Source organism: Spinacia oleracea, chromosome 3 (assembly GCF_020520425.1).
Source record: "Spinacia oleracea cultivar Varoflay chromosome 3, BTI_SOV_V1, whole genome shotgun sequence".
NCBI classification, from domain to species: domain Eukaryota; kingdom Viridiplantae; phylum Streptophyta; class Magnoliopsida; order Caryophyllales; family Amaranthaceae; genus Spinacia; species Spinacia oleracea.
Genome location: NC_079489.1, coordinates 150,946,977 through 150,965,929, shown reverse-complemented (window position 1 = coordinate 150,965,929; position 18,953 = coordinate 150,946,977). Strand labels below are relative to the sequence as shown.

Here is an 18,953-nt window from a genome sequence, read left to right as displayed (position 1 = left end):
AAAACACCTAATTTAACAAACGAAAATGACTAAAGTACTTACATTTTGATGCTTACGAATTTCCAAAGGACAAAAGTCACCAGCTTTGGTCCCCTCCAATGATTGAGATGCTTTGTTGCTTTCCAATTGGACCCAGCGATGACAGAGATGAAGATTCTCCTTTAAGATTCGTCACAAGTGGTTGAGAGGAAGTGAAGAAGAGAGAGAAAATTGTGAGGTTGAAGGAACACAGTGAGCATTGAAGGAGAAGAGAGATGAATCGTGAAAGGAATTCCAAAAGAATGAGGGAATTAAGAATTAAATCCGTTAGTGGGCCCCATGTGACGGAATTTTGGATGGAAACTGTTAAGAGGTAGTAAACAATAAATTATGGGAAGTTTAAGGTAGTAAAATAAAATAAAAATTACATAAGGTAGTAATTACAAAAGTTGGTTATTTAAAAGGTAGTAATTACGAAATTTTCCATTATTATGATTGAAAACTATTTTTCCCTTCAATATTTATAAAATTTCGATCTTACCTAATAAAATATAATTTACAAAACTAATGTTTAGTAAATTAAATATTTATAAAATATTGATCTTACCTAATATATATATCAAAAAAATTTGTAGAGCAAATGGAGCGTCGAATAGGATTTTCATGTCATAAAATTAAATGATTGATACTTTTAAATGATAAAAAAAAGAAGTCGGATAAGTGCCGTAAATTTCTGTAAAAAAAAGATCGTCGAACCTGCTGGGTTAATCTGATCGTTAAGAACCCGAACCGTTAATAACCCGTGAGCTGGAACCCAAAACCCGACCCGATCTGATAATATTCTATCAGAACCCAAACCGTCTCGAAAATATTAACCCGATTAAGATCAGGTAGCCATTAACAAGCCGTCATGCGTCCACCCGAACTGTTCTACCCGAACCGACCGAATGGACCCGAAAACTGTTAATGACCCCATTTATTTCAATTCGAACCGTTTCAACACGGTAAAAACCCGTTTACAACCCTAACTGTTTCAACCCAGACCGTTTACAACCCGAACTGTTTCAACGAACCATTTATTACCCGAACTGTTTCAACGAACCATTTCTTACCCGAATTGTTTCAACCCGAATCGTTTATAACCCGTAACCCGTTTACAACCCGTTTAATTCAAACCGTTTATAACTCGTCTCCCCCGAACTAAAAGACAACTGTAACACGTTTTATTTTATCCAAATTAAAAGTTGTACTATGGACTAGAACGTATTGTTTTATTAGTCTCGTACTCTTTTATGGACTCATATTCAACTGATTAATCGATTACTTAACTAAATTGATCTAATTCAATACGTTATAATCTTATTATAAGTTATAACCAAAGAATTAATCGAAAAGCTATGTTGTTTTAACGGAATCGACTTAATTTATTAACAACTGAACTTGTTTTTCTCGTTTCGTTATTGAACATGTTAGTGTCGTTGCTGTTTAAACCAATATGAATATATGATAAACTTGTATTTACAAACTTTTCAAATTCATTACTTATTAGTTCATCATTATCGATTATTAATTACTACGTTATTAGTTATTAATTCATCAATAAATGTTTCATGAATGCGAAGTGATAAATTATATTAGTCATTAGTTCATGGTTATCGATCTATGATAAAACTAAGTCAAATACTATATACTCACTAACTCTATTGGTCTTAAAATTTTGACACTTATAAAATTTAGTTACCGCGCGCCCTTGTCTATTAATTAAGCTAGACATCCATATTATAATATAAACGTATTGAAATTTGTGATTTTAGTAATAACCCGATATTGTTTATAATTAATTTGTATCGAATTGACCTGACCAGACATGAACCCAACCCGATATCACATATGTACACGCCAGATATGAACCCGGTCCGATATGATAAGAACTTGTTACAACCTGGCTAAACCCGTTTACATCCCGACATGCTAACCCGAACCAACCAGACCCGATCTTACCCAACCCGATTATAACCCGACCCGATATGAATCCGATCCGACATGAATCCGACCCGATACAACCCGACTAAATCCATTTACAACCCGACCCAATATGACCCGACCCGATTATACCTCGACCTGATATGAACTCGATCCGATATTAACCCGGACCGACATGAACCCGTCCCGATATGAACTTGTGCCAACCAATCCGAACCCGTACTGAACCGAACCATTAGTTTTCAACCCGATCCGATCCGACCTGATAGCCAAATGAACCTGTTTCAACCCAAACCGATAAATCTAACCCGAATCCGATCCATTTATCCAAATTGACACCTCTAGATAAAATATATACACCTTAAGTTTAAGATAACAATTGAAAATTATGTGAAATGTTTAAGCTAATTTGTGTTTTTATGTAATCGTAAGCTAATTTCAGATTTATTTATGCTCATGAATCTACCTAATTATCAATTTTAAATCCACACAATCCCAGACCCCACTAACGTTTACTTCCAGGTTTTTGTTTTGTTTTGTTTTGTTTATTTGTTCTAATAGGTATTTTTGTTGTTTTTGAGTTTGTTTGGTTAAGTAATAAGTTTTATTACTCCTTTTTCTATTTAATAATTTGCGTGTATTGTATAGGGTACTAGTCAGAAGCACGTGCAAAGCACTTGCTGACTCGACGTATATTTATAATTTTTTTTATTATTCTCTCCGTTTTTTAATATTAGTCTCATATTTTTATTGATTTTTTTTTTTGGTTATTATATCGGTACAAAGCACGGGCATGACCACCATCTTTAATCAAAGACAGTGGTAATCAACCAATGTTAATACAAATCTATTCTAAAGTGCACAAATTCTTATTTACAAAATATTGTACACCGGAGTAAAAGTTAACTCAAAATGTTTAAAAGTTAAGCTTATACGTGTAAAAGTTATCTATTTTTTAGTGATACATTTTTTTCATTTCAGTAAAAACATATTTCTTCAAAACCACTAATAATGTATAAAATTAATCATTTAATCATTTCTATCAACTTTTTTTTACCAATATAAAAGGTAATCAAAACTAGGTTAAAGTTACGAAAAAATGGGTAAAAGTTATCTCGGTGTACAATAAATTTATTGTACACCTTGTGCGCGCAAGACCTTTTGTCTAAAGTGAACCTTCATTATCTTATTATAAAGTTTATTCCCCAATTTTCTATCTTTATTTATTACCGAAATAGGTGGCAGCCAATACATCAAACAATTGATTGAAATACTTTCAACTTTTTTGAGCCTTTTAATTTGTTACTTTTAGTTTTTTTATGTGCTAATTATTTGTGGCTTTTGGGTCGATTGCTGGAAACAACATCACCCTCGTGATTTTTGGTGTTATTATTTATACATTTTAGTTATTTTAATTCACCAAGCCCCCTTTACTTAAAGTTGCCAACCAAAATTAACACTGTGATCAACTACTGAAGTTTTAAACTTTAATCATAAGCTATCACATGTTTAATTCTAATTAGAGTGAGTTTAATATTAGGTACACTTTTTCTTTTCAAATTTCAAGATTTAGATCTTATTTTTTGGGTTTTCCCAAGTGTATTTTAGTTGGTGAGGATAAATTTTGCTAGGCGTCTGGACTTGGAAATTTGGGATCACTCAATGACCGATGGCATGTGTTATTTGTTCAATTCTTGTCAGAGACACTTTAATGGAGGGTTCCCTATACTTCATACTCTCAGAGTAAGACACTAGAACATTTTTGAATGGATATGATTTGGTTTAGCACATTAATTCGGGTAAGACACTAGAACATTTTTCTCATTAAAATTGAAGTCGTGGATATGGATTATGGAGCTATGACCTACTATGAACATTTTTCAATTAATTGATTTATTTAATTCCAAAATTTGGGTGAATATTCTACAACTTAATTGCATTTTCCTTGTTAATATCTCTCCCTCATAAAAATGATTTAATTGGCATCACAAATTAACTACTCCGTATATATGAATTAGATAAGAATCATTTTCAACGAGTCCATAAGAAGTGATCCCGTTTTTTTCATCGGGTCCGGTAGAGGCCAAAGATCTTGAGCGACCGATCCGACAGAACAACTCAAAAGATAAAGAAGTATCGTTAATTTCTTAGAGTTTCCCATAACGTACTTTCTGAGTAAGTTGTTCCTCTCATCTGCCATTGTCTGAATTTTCTAGTTTTTAGTTTGGTTTGGTTTGAATGATTTGTGTTAATATGTTTTCAGATTTTTTTAGTCCATTCTGATTTAGGTCTGTTTTTTTTTTTTTTTGACCTAATTTGGTCTAATCCGGATTTTAACAAGAATAAGTAATAAGCAAAAGAATTATGCAAAAAATAATAGTCTTATAAGGGTCTAAGAAGATGTGTATGATTCTTATGAACTAGGAAGAACCGAAGAAGTGTTCAACCTTTCCCTATATCCATCTTTTTCTTTTTCTTTTTCTTTTTCTTTTTTTAAAGAGTTTTACCTTTTTGCCTTGCTTTAGCTAGGCCTTTTTATTTATTTATTTTATTTATTTATTATTCACTTGTAATGTTTTATTATTTCATGCTACTACGTATCATACTTCGTGTCCGTGGTTGGTCCCGTATTGATTTTATATTCGTAAAGTTTACCAAAACTATGTAAATAATAAGATATATAATTGTATATAGTATGACAAATTAATCTGAACGGATCATATTCGATTGATTTCATATCTTGTATGTCAAAGAATGCTAGCTCTATTTATAGTTACGGAGTACTATGTATGTGACATGCTCTTAATTCTCAGATGCCAAGTTAATAATTAATTAACCATTACAGTTTTTCATGTTATTTAATTTAAAACGGTACGGCTATACGTAAAAGATCAACTGAAGATGGTTAGATTTAAAATTATTGGCAATAGATAGATAGTACGAAAACTATAATATACTTGTATTAATTATTCGAAAATGATAAAGGTCGCAACATGCGACCTTTAAGCCGTGTCACAATGATGACATGGCATGCTTATGTGTCATGATTTAAATTGGAATCTAAAATATTTAATTTATATATCTTATTATACATGTTTAAAATAAAGGTAGGAAAATATTAATATTCTAATTTGTTTATTTCTTTATACCGATTACCTTATTTACATATTTGCATAGTAAATTTTTTGCATTGGTAGTAAAAATATTATGATGACTCATAGCCTACGTGGCGCCTATATGCACCAATTAAACTCCGACACGTAAGATTGCGACAACTAAATATTGTCGCAACTTGTGACCTTTATCATCACCCTTAATTATTAATTACTTTATTAATTATCAATGTGAAGGTCCTTGTATATAAATAGACTATCACTAACACGTACATCATGATGAATCACACTCTAATAAAAGGAGTAAACTAGTAACAATGGGGAAGAAGAAGAACCAATCACTAAAATTTGTAGTATTGTTCACAACAATATTATTTTTATTTAATTCTTCAAAAACATTGGCACATAGTAATGATTTACATCATGGTGTCCAACCATTATCAAAGATTGACATTTTGAGCACAACTTTAGCTCTTCACAACAAGGCCTCCATTCAAGTTTCTCCTACGTTGCTGGGTTTGAAGGTATATTTCTTCTTCTTCTTCTTCTTCTTCTTCTTCTTCTCATTTTCAACATATTTTTTTGTCCGGATGTTCATCGTATTTATTGTACACCGAGGTGCTTGGGCACACTCAATCTCAAACGACAAACAATTTCAGTTTGAACAATTCTTTTGGAAAATGTAAATAAATAATTGAAACTTAATTACATGGAGTACTTCGTATAAAGTAACCATTACAGGCACATGTTTATAGAGAATTTACTTTGTGATTTGGAGGTCACAAGTTTGAATCTCACTATGCATTACGGATAAGGTTTTTCTTTCTGGGGTTGTGTTGGAAACTCACTTGTACAGTTGTACAAGTAGAGAAGTTTTAGTATGAATCTCTTTTGTACTTGTAACAGAAATCTGAAATTACTCCAATAAATTTAACAAGATCGCACGTTTAATCGTGGGGAATAACAAATCCCACATGATTATCATAAAATGTTCCTTCTTAACTAGTCCATACATATTTTTATTTTTTAGGTGCGAATTAAGCCACAAGGGGTAATACCGTAATATTAATGAGGCTGGAAATGGGAACCTGAAACCTATTATATATATTTTTGGTTCTATTAAGTAGGAGGAGTTCTCACTGTCTTCGGCGAGTGGACTAATCTTCTGTGAAAGTGTGCATGGTTACCTCGATGGGCAGCATCCCTCCCAATTGAGATTTTTTCCATACTCAAGGCTCGAACCCGAGACCTTGGTTAAGGAGCAAGAAACTCTTAACTACCCTTGTCAATCTCAATTAGTACTGAAACAAATTATATAGATAATATAAACTCCCAGTTTCAACAACTAGGTCAATACCTCATTGATTAACCACTCCTACGGTGATAGTACAATCATCATTTTAATTGCACATTGTTTTCCTATTTACATCGTCATCTTGCTAACTCATCCTCACAAAAGTAGGAATGTCATATGAAGGAGTTTTTTCTATTTTTGGCTAGCGAGGATTATACGTTAAACTTGGTTTTTTTTTCCCACATTGAGTAAAATATTTCTGTGTCGACGTATGTGGATAATGGTTGTAATATGGGCTTTTAGATTTATAATCATTTGTAATGCATTCATTTGTACTAATTTTTTATACTTTTTATTTAATTGTTCGAATTTGGTTGCAGATTGAGGATACTGAATGGGTTACCGTGGAGCTCCGATCTCCCCGACCATATTCAGATGACTGGATTGGAATATTTTCGCCGGCAAAGTTCAAGTACTCGATACACTTCTCTCTGCTTAAGCAACACATTATATTCTACTTAAATATTGTTTCACAACCTCTTTTTTAGGTCAAACTTTAAAAACTTTGACCACAAATTCTCACCCCTCTATAAAAATTATATAGTAGCCAAGTGGGAGTTTGTTAGTATTTAGGCCCTGTTCTTTTTGGCTTAATTTCAGTTTCAGGACTTATTTGGCAGTTCAGTTCAGTTCAGTTCAAGAGCATTCAATTCAGTTCAGTTCAGTTCAGTTCAGGAGCATTCAGTTCAGTTTAATTCAGTTCAGTTCAGGAGCATTAAGTTCAGTTCAGTTTAATTCAATTCAATTTAACTTAATAATAATAATAATAATAATAATAATAATAATAATAATAATAATAATAATAATAATAATAATAATAATAATATCATTATTATTATTATTATTATTAATATTACTTATATTATTATTTATATTATTGTATTACTTATTATTTATATTTACATTATTATATTATTATATTACTTATTATTTATATTTATATTTATATTATTATATTACTTATCATTATTATTTATAACTAATTATTTATTAATAATTAATATAATTTATTATTATTTTTATTAATTAGTTACGGATTACTCCGTATTAGTTATTAACTATGAATTATTATTATTTATCATTTATTGTAATTATTTAGTAATCAATTACAAATTATTATTATTATTATTATCATTTATTATATACTACCTCCGTTCCTAAATGATCTTTACGGTTACTATTTGCACGGTAATTAAGGAATTTTGGTGAACATGTGATGGTGGGGTAACAAATGGAAAATGAGTGGCTATAAATTGTCCAATAATGTGAGTGGGTGGAAACTAATATTAAAGTATTGTGAGTGGGTAAGTTATGGTGGGCCAAATAAGAGTAAAAATGGAATAAAGTAGGAGTGTAAAGAACTTTCAGGAACGGACTAAAACGGAAAGCGTAAAGAACTTTTAGGAACGGAGGTAGTAGTTATTTAGTTATTAATTAATAACTACTACGTATTATTTAGTTATTAGTTAACATTTATTATTATTATTTATTAATTATTACGGAGTATATATTAATTATTAATTATTATTTATTAATTATTATTTATCATTTATTGTAATTATCTACTCCAGTAATCAATTACAAATTATTATTATCATTTATTTTGTAGTTATTTAGTTATTAATTAATAATTATTATTTAGTTATTAGTTAACACTTTTGTATTATTAGTTATTAATTATTATATATTAATTATAATTAATTATTAATTATTTAATATTAATTATTTAATATATTATTATTTATTATTTATTATTTATTATTTATTATTTATTATTTAGTATTTATTATTTATTATTTTATTATTTATTATTTATTATTTATTATTTATTATTTATTATTTATTATTTATTATTTATTATTTATTATTTATTATTTATTATTTATTATTTATTATTTATTATTTATTATTTATTATTTATTATTTATTATTTATTATTTATTATTATTATTTATTATTTATTATTTATTATTTATTATTTATTATTTATTATTATTATTTATTATTTATTATTTATTATTTATTATTTATTATTATTATTATTATTATATTATATTTATTATTTATTATTTATTATTTATTATTTATTATTTATTATTTATTATTTATTATTTATTATTTATTATTTATTATTTATTATTTATTATTTATTATTTATTATTTATTATTTATTATTTATTATTTATTATTTATTATTATTATTTATTATATTATTTATTATTTATTATTTATTATTTATTATTTATTATTTATTATTTATTATTTATTATTTATTATTTATTATTTATTATTTATTATTTATTATTTATTATTTATTATTTATTATTTATTATTTATTATTTATTATTATTATTTATTATTTATTATTTATTATTTATTATTTATTATTTATTATTATTATTATTATTTATTATTTATTATTTATTATTTATTATTTATTATTTATTATTTATTATTTATTATTTATTATTTATTATTTATTATTTATTATTTATTATTTATTATTTATTATTTATTATTTATTATTTATTATTATTATTTATTATTTATTATTTATTATTATTATTTATTATTTATTATTTATTATTATTATTTATTATTTATTATTTATTATTTATTATTTATTATTTATTATTTATTATTTATTATTATTATTTATTATTTATTATTATTATTTATTATTTATTATTTATTATTTATTATTTATTATTTATTATTTATTATTTATTATTTATTATTTATTATTTATTATTTATTATTATTATTATTTATTATTTATTATTATTATTATTATTATTATTATTATTTATTATTTATTATTTAGTATTTAGTATTTATTATTTATTATTTATTATTTGTTATTTGTTATTTATTATTTATTATTTATTATTTATTATTTATTTATTATTTATTATTTATTATTTATTATTTATTATTTATTATTTATTTACTATTTACTATTTACTATTTACTATTTATTATTTATTATTTATTTATTCATTATTATTTATTTATTCATTATTAATATATCCTGTTAAGTTAATTTTAGTTCAGTTCAGTTCAGTTCAGGAGCATTCAGTTCAGTTCAGTTCAGTTAAGTTCAGTTCAGGAGCATTCAGTTCAGTTCAGTTCAGCTCTAAAGAACAGGGCTTTACTACATTTTTTGCACACGATGACGTGCGAATTATATAAAAAATGAAAATTGTTTATATTATACTAAAACAGATACCAGGAATAATACACGTCACTTCCTAGTGAAAAATTTTCCCACCAAAACTTTTTTTTTAATTAATTTGTTTCAATAACTTTTTATGGAAAGATTAGTATATTGGACCAAAACTTTATTAATCTTTTGAAAATATGTCAAAATCGATCTTTTGTACTCCATATTACTTTATTAATGAACAATTATTTGTTACTTAAATATTTTATAAAAAATGGTCAAATTATAATTTTATAATATCCGTGCGTGCGTGGGGCCTATCTAGATAGAAATAAAATTGGCTATTGATTGATTTCCTTTTTGACTTTATATTGTACGTGGTATTGACTAATACATGCCAATATAGTTTGCGGTTAGAAAGAGCTTTTTAGTCTTTTCTACAGGGGACACCAAAAGATTATACAAGTATATGCTAATAATCTCAATAGTTCCTTGTAAAATAGAAATAAAAAGAAGTAGTATAATTTTAAACATGTATTGAATTTCCAAGAGATTTCTTATCTTTCAAGTTCCTGAACCGTGATATTCGGTTTATACATGGCAGTGCATCCACAAACTGTGAAGAAGTTGGTAACTCAAGAGTCCTAAAGCCTTTTATTTGCACTGCACCCATTAAGGTATTGCTTACCACGTAATTAGCATTTTACAAAATGCGTTGTCTTTAATCTTTTAGCTAATATATGCACGTAAATGCGGTCATCTAGACATTAAAAAAAGGTGATGATAAAGGTCACAAGTTGCGACAACTTTTAGTTGTCGCAATCTTATGTGTCGCAGTTTAATCGGTACATATATGTGCCACATGGGCTATGCGTCATCAGAATATTTTTACTATAAATGCAATATTTTTACTATGAAAATAGTAAATAAGGTTATCGATATAAAGAAAGAAAGAAACAATTTAGAATATTAAGATTTTTCTACCTATTTTTGTAATATGTATAATAGGTTATATAAGTTAAATATTTTAGTTTTCAATTTAAATTATGACACATAAGCATGACATGTCATCATTGTGACACGGCTTAAAGGTCGCATGTTGCGACCTTTATCATTTTCGTTAAAAAAAAACGTGCTAAGTGTTACTTAATGTTGTCATTACTTATTGAATTTCAGTACCAATATGCAAATTACTCGAATCCAGACTACCAGAAAACTGGGAAATCCACTCTGAAGTTTCAAATGATCAATCAACGATCTGATTTCTCCTTTGCATTGTTTTCTGGTGGATTATCTACTGTGAGTTTTTTCAGAATTTTTAATGCTTATAAATCTGAATAATATAGTTGTATTACTATACCTTTGATTATGTATTAATCCTAACTTTGATTAATATAATATGAATGTTTTTGTAGCCAAAGTTAATTGCAGTTTCTAACACCATATCATTTGCAAATCCTAAAGCACCTGTCTATCCTCGCCTTGCTCTAGCAGATACTTGGGATGTGGTATATATATGTTTCTTCTTCAATTCTAAAAACACAAGGTTGTAAGTTGTAAGTTGTAACATTTGATCAGTACAACCGACCCTTACAAATGAATGGTTCTGTTATATATGCAGATGACAGTAACATGGACGAGTGGGTATGATATAGATGAAGCAGTTCCTTTCGTAGAGTGGGGTCTTCCTGGTGCTGATACCATGCGATCACCTGCAGGAACTCTGACATTTACTCGCAACCAAATGTGTGGTATGTTGAAATTATAATAGAGATGAGACTATGAGAGAGGGGAAAGAATGTAGCAAAATTATACTCCCTCCGTTCCTAAATACGTGTCCAGTTCCCATAAATAGCGTTCCCTTATAAGTGTCTAGTTTTCATTTTTGGACATACACATTTTCCACTTTTCCATACACTTTTCCACACACTTTTCCCACTTTTATATAAATCATTATTACTTTTTCTTACACATTCTACACTTTTACCACTTTTCAATCACCACATCCACTTTTATATATACTTTATTAATAAACAATTATCTACTTTTTCCTTTCCCCAAAAGAAATCATTCACAATCATTACCTCTTACGCACCATTCAATTTTATTAATTACCGTGTAAATGTCCAAACTGGACACGTATTTAGGAACGGAGGGAGTACTACTACTTACTTGATTCAATCCAATTAATTAAAAGAACTTTATAGGCTCATAAAACATACTCCCTCCGTTCCTAAATGATGTATCCATTTGGAAAATGGTGGTGTTTTTAAGAAAATTGAAATCTTAATTTGTATTGGTATAAGTGAAATGATTGGGGGTAAGAAAAATGATTGTATGTAAAAGATTATAATAAAAAAAGAAGAGAGAAAATAATAAAGAAATAAGGTAGAAGAGAGGAGTGATAATGATGGGTGATAAAGGAGGTGAGAGAGTGGGTATATGAGGAAGGGAAAAGAATTAAATAATAGGGGTGGGGAAATTTAGGTGGGGAATCTTTATGTATTTTGGTAATTAGATAGAAAGGTAAGGGTATTTTAAGATAAAATGTATGTCCAAAAATAGAAACGGATACACCAAAAAGGAACGCTTAAAATGGAAACGGATACATCATTTAGGAACGGAGGGAGTACTACATTGTTAGAATGTGGAATAACCCATTAACACATTATTTTCCACTAAGAGCATGATCAGCCCCAAGTTTTAAGACTTGAGTGTGTGCTGACATGGCATATGATTCATCAGTCTTAAGATCAAACATACAGAAATTGTAACATTGAAGTAGACGAGTCTTATCAAAGTCTTAAACTGAGTCTTGAAAACTTAAGACTCAACTTAAAACTTAGTATGTGAGTTAAATTACATAATAAAATGATATTTTACATAAATTTACAAGCCTTAAATGATTTAATGGGTGAAGAGCTAAATTTGATTGAATTTTAAGGAGTCTTAACAATAATTTAATTATTAAATATTAATGAAATGCTGACATGGCAATTGAAGAAAATGTTAAGCCAAGACCCCTTGATCTTGCTCTAATAATATGAATAGCTAATCATGTTCCTAAAATTAAGGACCACTAACCACTAATTTTGAGTATAACTTCTAACATGGTATGTTTCCTCGATCTGTACTACGGAGTAAAAGTTTCAGCATATGATGTCTTTACAGAACAAAATTTCAACATGAACAAGTGTATGATAATGATATGATCCTTGTGTTTTCCCTATCATGTAGCTGCACCTGCACGAACAGTTGGTTGGCGTGATCCTGGATTCATACACACTAGCTTCCTCAAAGATTTGTGGCGCAATACCAAGTATGTATATATATATATATATATGCTCATATTAATTACTTCCATTTACTGATTTTACATACACTATATATAGCTAGGTGGCTTATAATGTGCTCGCTCCGTCCCAAAATTGTAGTAGTTATGTTTGATTAAAAACTCGAATCCTAACACTTATAAAGTCTTGAACTTCTATTACTATTCACCCAATAGTGCAATTACCTACATACCTCTAAATTCCTTTTTTGTTTTTCTTTTGTCTTATTCTTATCAATAGTGTAATGTCTATTTTAACCCTTCTTTTTGTCTTTGTTTTTTTATGAGATGCTCCCCCTTCCATTTTCAACCTAAGCACGTTGCTAATGTTCCATGTGGAATACTGCAATAACAATTTCGGAGAGCTTAATGTTGCACGTGGAATGTTAAAATATCAATGAAACCTCTTGTAAACGTATTTATAATCACATATTATCAATTACGAGCAAATCAAGCTTTAGCTTTGTTTTCCTAGAGTTCACCATAAATTTGTAAATGTCATTTTACTAAACAATGTTTTAATACCTTGGGGGATCGTGCGCGCTAATGACTAGTTTTAAGAAAAGTGGAATATATTGTATAGAAAAATGGGAAAGTGTATGAGAAAGTGGGAAAATAGAATATAGTGTAAGGAAAGTGTAAAAAAGTGGAATATAGTATATGAAAAGGTGATATCCAAATAAGGAAACAAGACTATAAATTTGGGACGGAGGGAGTATATCACAACAACGCGATATTAATCTCGATCTTTGTGTCATTGTGATAAACTCATCGGGCCATACACAAGCCCGTACATGAGAAAATATTGACTACATATAAGCCTGACGGGTTTCCATCCTAAAACCAATTGGTGATAGAAGGAGTAGTCCATCAATCTTATATGTTAGTCAATCTCTCTCTCTAATTTCTTCCATGTGGGACAACTATTTCCAACTCACATGTGGATCATACCCTTAACACATTGGATGTATGTTTTTCAGATATTCGTATAGAATGGGTCATCTCTTGTCTAATGGGTCGTACATTTGGAGCAAGAAGTATCAGTTTAAGTCACCACCATATCCGGGACAAAGCTCCTTACAACGTGTTATTATTTTCGGTGACATGGGAAAGGTATTGCAACTTACACAAAGTTTTTTTTTTTTTTTTTTATTGGCAGTAATTACAAACAAAGAAAAAGAAACAGTTACAACCTATTCCTAACAGCTATGGCATGGGCACAACTAACAGAATCTCTAGAACACTTCCTAATACAACAGTTTCTAAACAACCTAGCAGTGCTAAGAATGTCATGACAGACAAAGTTGATATATTAATGTTTCTGCATGACTGCATTTACCTTGTTGACGTACACTACATACCAAAAGACCAGAAGATAGAAAATATATATCCCCTCCGTTCCTAAATGTTCTTTACGCTTTGGAATATGTGTCCAAAGTATGAAAACTTTAACCTTAGATTCTCATTGTTATATACATCAAAATGTTATCATGTAAGATCTTGTTAGATTGGTCTCGTTATGTATTTTCAAAATGTTATCCTTAATAATTTTTTCACATACGAAAATGGATATATAAGTGGTTAAATATTGTATTGGAGTTCGTGCAAATAGTAAGCGTAAAGAACATTAAGGAACGGAGGTAGTATGTTCGTAAAATCACTTTTTAGTTTTTATTATTTTCAGGCTGAACGAGATGGATCAAATGAGTATGCTGATTACCAACCAGGATCACTAAACACCACAGACCAACTTGTTAACGATATTGACAACATTGATGCCGTGTTCTTGATAGGGGATATGCCGTATGCCAATGGATACATCTCACAGTGGGACCAATACACTGCACAAGTTGAGCCAATAGCATCAGTTGTGCCCTTTATGGTTGCAAGGTATAATCTATACTTTAAGACTCCGTTCTATTGGACTTATTTCGACTGAATTTAGGCTCTATTTGGCAAACACTTTCAGTCCCCTTAAATGATTAGGTGCTAATAATATAAGTCAACTTAAAAGATTAGAAGTGTTTAGTAAAGAGCTGAAATTAAATTTAAGGTGAATAAGATGACTGTTTTTGAAACATTACTCTGATTAACGTTTCACTTTCAGCTCCTGAAATTTTTTTCTTCCGTGAAAAATAAATACGGAGTAACATCATATTGCAAGGTATTGTAAAACTGTGGAAAGTGTAGTGCATATAGAAAAAGATGCGAACTAATCTACAAACTCCATAATATCTCTGCTATTTTTGTTGTTAAGTTAAAGTAGTTATGAAAATTAAAAGGAAATTTTAAATTTGGTGGAGTATTAAGGGGGTCAGACCCTAAATCTTGACAAATTAAAATCGAAAGAGTTGAGCAATGAAAAAAAATTGAGATGATCTGAACTACCTTGTGATTTACCCATGAAAAAGAGAGTGGGTGACTTTTCATCGATTTCTAGAAACCTTTGATCTTGAAATTAAATCCACAAATGGAATTGGAAAAACATATAAGAAGATGTAGTTGGGGTCTGGTTGTGATGGTTGGGGTCTGGAGGAAGATGATGAGTGTGAAGGGAATTATCGCACTTATATTTTTTATGTTTGTAAAACAATTCATAAATCCCTTCGGTACCATCAATAAACAAGAAAGGGATATGATTATTTTTTAAGAAAATACTATTCCGTATAAAATACTTAGATATGGAGATATGGAGTATACTAAGTATTTTATTCTTAGATATATTTAATTTGATATTTTAATATCTAATTATATTCAAATATCAAATTAAATATATTACGGATGAACAACTAGTTTCAGGTAATTCATAAATTATTTTTACCAAACAGTTAAGCAAACAACCACCTTATCAGTTTCAGCACCTTATCAGTTTCAGCTAATTTATCAGTTTCAGCTAAATTTCAGCTAGTATTGCCAAACAGAGCCTTATATTATCTGAACTTAACTGAATTTATTTTATCTAAAAAAACTTATTTTGTCCGAAATAAATTTATTTGTGTGTGAAAAGGTTTGAAAAAACTTATTTTTGCTGAATTTATATTAACTGAACTTATATGAACTTAACTGAACTTATCTCAACTTATCTGAGCTTAACTTAACTTATTTTGTCTGAAATAAGTCAAAATAAGTCGAACAGAACGAAAGCTAAACTAACTTTTCTTTCTTTCTTTCATTTACTTTTAATAATGTACTGTAAAGATTCTTTGTATTAAGATATATTATGTTATTAACATGTATAGCGGTAACCATGAGCGCGATTCACCAAATTCTGGATCCTTTTACCAAACTGATGACTCGGGAGGTGAATGTGGTGTCCCTGCAGAAACAGAGTTTTATGTTCCTGCTAAAAATAGGGCTAAGTTTTGGTGAGTCCAGATCGAAGCTGTAACTTTGTTAATATATTTTGTAAATACAAAACTTGCTCACAATACAATGCACATATAGGTACTCAGCAGATTACGGAATGTTTCACTTTTGTATAGCAGACACAGAACATGATTGGAGAGCAGGCACTGAACAATTCAAATTCCTCGAAGAATGCCTTGCATCAGCAAATAGACACAAGCAACCTTGGCTAATCTTCGCGGGTCATAGACCCCTTGGGTACTCCTCTAATGCATGGTATGGCATGGAAGGATCTTTCGAAGAGCCAATGGGTAGGGATGACCTTCAAAAACTATGGCAGAAGTACAAAGTTGATATGGCATTTTGGGGTCATGTCCATAGCTATGAAAGGACATGCCCTATTTACCAGGTATATATAATAATAACTCCTTAATTCTCAGATGTTTAAAATCATATCATTAAATAATTGATTCTAATAATTCAATCTTTGGACATTTCTCTATTTTAATCCCACATACGATATATTTTTTAATAATCTAATCTTTTGGACCTATTCTCTTTTAATTGGTCCCTTATGAACATCCACCTGCAGAACTAGTTATTTTATTTTTTTTAATTACTTATTCACCCCAAAAAGCTCACTCACGAACCATTATGCCTCACTTAGTCGTCAGATCATTAAAGGAGAGAGGTATGTCGGCTTGAAGGAAAGAAAAGGAGGAAAAGGAAAAACAAAATTTCAAAAAATTGAACCAACAAGAGAGTGACACGTGTCAAGGTAATCTGCTACAACGGGTTGGTTACCCGTTAGGACCACTAAAAAGAGAATAGGTCCAAAAGATTGGATTATTGAAAAATTCATACGTGGGATTACGCAATTTAGAAGGTGGACCATGGTGCACATAATGGTGCACATAGAGCATGGTGCACCATAAGAACATGAGTAATTTTTTTATTTAGGTTTTTAATAAATAGTAAAATAATATATTATTTTTATAACAAAAAAATGAAATATTATTCGCATGTTCTTTTGCCGTAGTGTCATGTTCTTTTGTGTATGCACATATGTTCTTTTGGTGCACCATGCTCTACGTGCACCACGGTTCATAGTCCGCGGATTGGTGGGATTAATAAAAGAAAACCGGTCAAATGTAGGATTATTAAAATCAAATTTTTCCCAAAATCATTAGTTATTGTTTTTTTTGCTAATGAGAACCATTATGTGTTGGTGCAGAATCAATGTGTGAATGACGAGAAATCTCACTACTCAGGAGTTGTGAACGGAACAATCCATGTAGTCGCAGGAGGCGGAGGAAGTCATTTGTCAAAGTTTAGTCCATTAAAAACAGTGTGGAGTTTATACCAAGACTATGATTTCGGGTTTGTGAAGCTCACAGCATTTAACCACTCGTCTTTGTTGTTCGAGTACAAGAAGAGTAATGATGGAAAAGTTTATGATTCTTTTACTATCTCTAGAGATTATAGGGATGTATTGGCTTGTGTTCATGACGGTTGTGAACCCTACACTTCAGCAACCTAAGATAATGTATTTTTCAAAATGGGGAAATTAAGAACAAGATATTAGTCACTTATTTAATCAAATGAATCATTTGCATAATCCTTATTTAACCCAATGTTTCATCTTTGTAGCGTCTTTTTTGTAGGTTCCATAATAGAACCATCAATAAAACAATACTTCAATAATAAAAAATTTGAGTTTTTCAACCAATGCTCATGATACCATGACAAATAGCGCTCAAACTTTGATATTCTCATTAATGAACGTAACTCCGTATGAATATTACATGGGAAGGCTAATTCGATAACTATGTATATCCTAGAATATTATGATATACTAGATTTTAGCCCGTGTGATGCACAGATTATACTCAATTGTTAAGTTAAAATAAAACTCCTATATATACCATTTGCTTTTTTTATTTTATTATATTAGATTTATTTTGGATTATTTTAGATTTATTTTTTAATCATTAGAGTGTTTGTTTTTTTGATGAAGTTGTATATGCGTAATATTAGTAATTAATTAATAAAAATATTTACATAGCACCTAATATATTTATCTACATGGCACCCGACTTCTTTAATTCAAAAATAATTACGAAATCTTAATTTTCATTGGCCGAAACCATTAGATTTCCTACGTGGCGCTCTATTATTGGATTAGTGTTTGATTTTGGATTGAATTTTATTTTAGATTAGTGTTTGATGTTGGATTAATGATGCACAGATTCTATTAAATTGTAAAGTTAAAATAAAACTCTTATACATATCAACTGTTATATTTATATAATAGTTTAGATTAGTTTTTTTTTTTGGATTGAATTTCATTTTAGATTTATTTATTTATTATTAGAGTGTTTGATTTTGGATGAAGTTGTATATTGGATTAGTGTTTAATTTTGGATTGAATTTTATTTTAGATTAGCGTTTGATTTTGGATGGATTTTATTTTAGATTTTTTTTTTTAAAATTATTTTAGTGTTTGATTATAGATGGAGTTGTATATATTAATAATTAATTAATTAAATATCTACGTGGCACTTGATTTTTTTAATTCAAAAATAAATTAGAAATCTTATTTTTCATTGGTCGAAACCATTAGATTTCCGACGTGACGCTCTAATATTTTAGCAAATATGCCTTCTTTATATATGTATATTATAT

The 18,953-nt window shown here is 29.1% G+C and overlaps 1 protein-coding gene across 2 annotated transcripts; it reads left to right on the top strand.

Annotated features, from left to right (window-relative positions):
* Positions 1 to 5,351: 5,351 nt before the first annotated feature.
* LOC110800822 (probable inactive purple acid phosphatase 27) lies at positions 5,352 to 17,870 on the top strand. Of its 2 annotated transcripts, XM_056840926.1 has the most exons (12): positions 5,352 to 5,599; positions 6,750 to 6,841; positions 10,197 to 10,269; positions 10,769 to 10,891; positions 11,008 to 11,100; positions 11,214 to 11,343; positions 12,830 to 12,911; positions 13,904 to 14,036; positions 14,608 to 14,813; positions 16,163 to 16,288; positions 16,368 to 16,677; positions 17,503 to 17,870. In XM_056840926.1, exons 1-12 carry the CDS (start codon positions 5,393 to 5,395, stop codon positions 17,806 to 17,808), a joined length of 1,881 nt encoding a protein of 626 aa, XP_056696904.1. In that variant the 5' UTR covers positions 5,352 to 5,392; the 3' UTR covers positions 17,809 to 17,870. The 2 variants fall into 2 exon arrangements, with proteins under 2 accessions (XP_056696904.1, XP_056696905.1); XM_056840927.1 differs by lacking the exon at positions 10,769 to 10,891.
* The last annotated feature ends 1,083 nt before the right edge of the window (positions 17,871 to 18,953 follow it).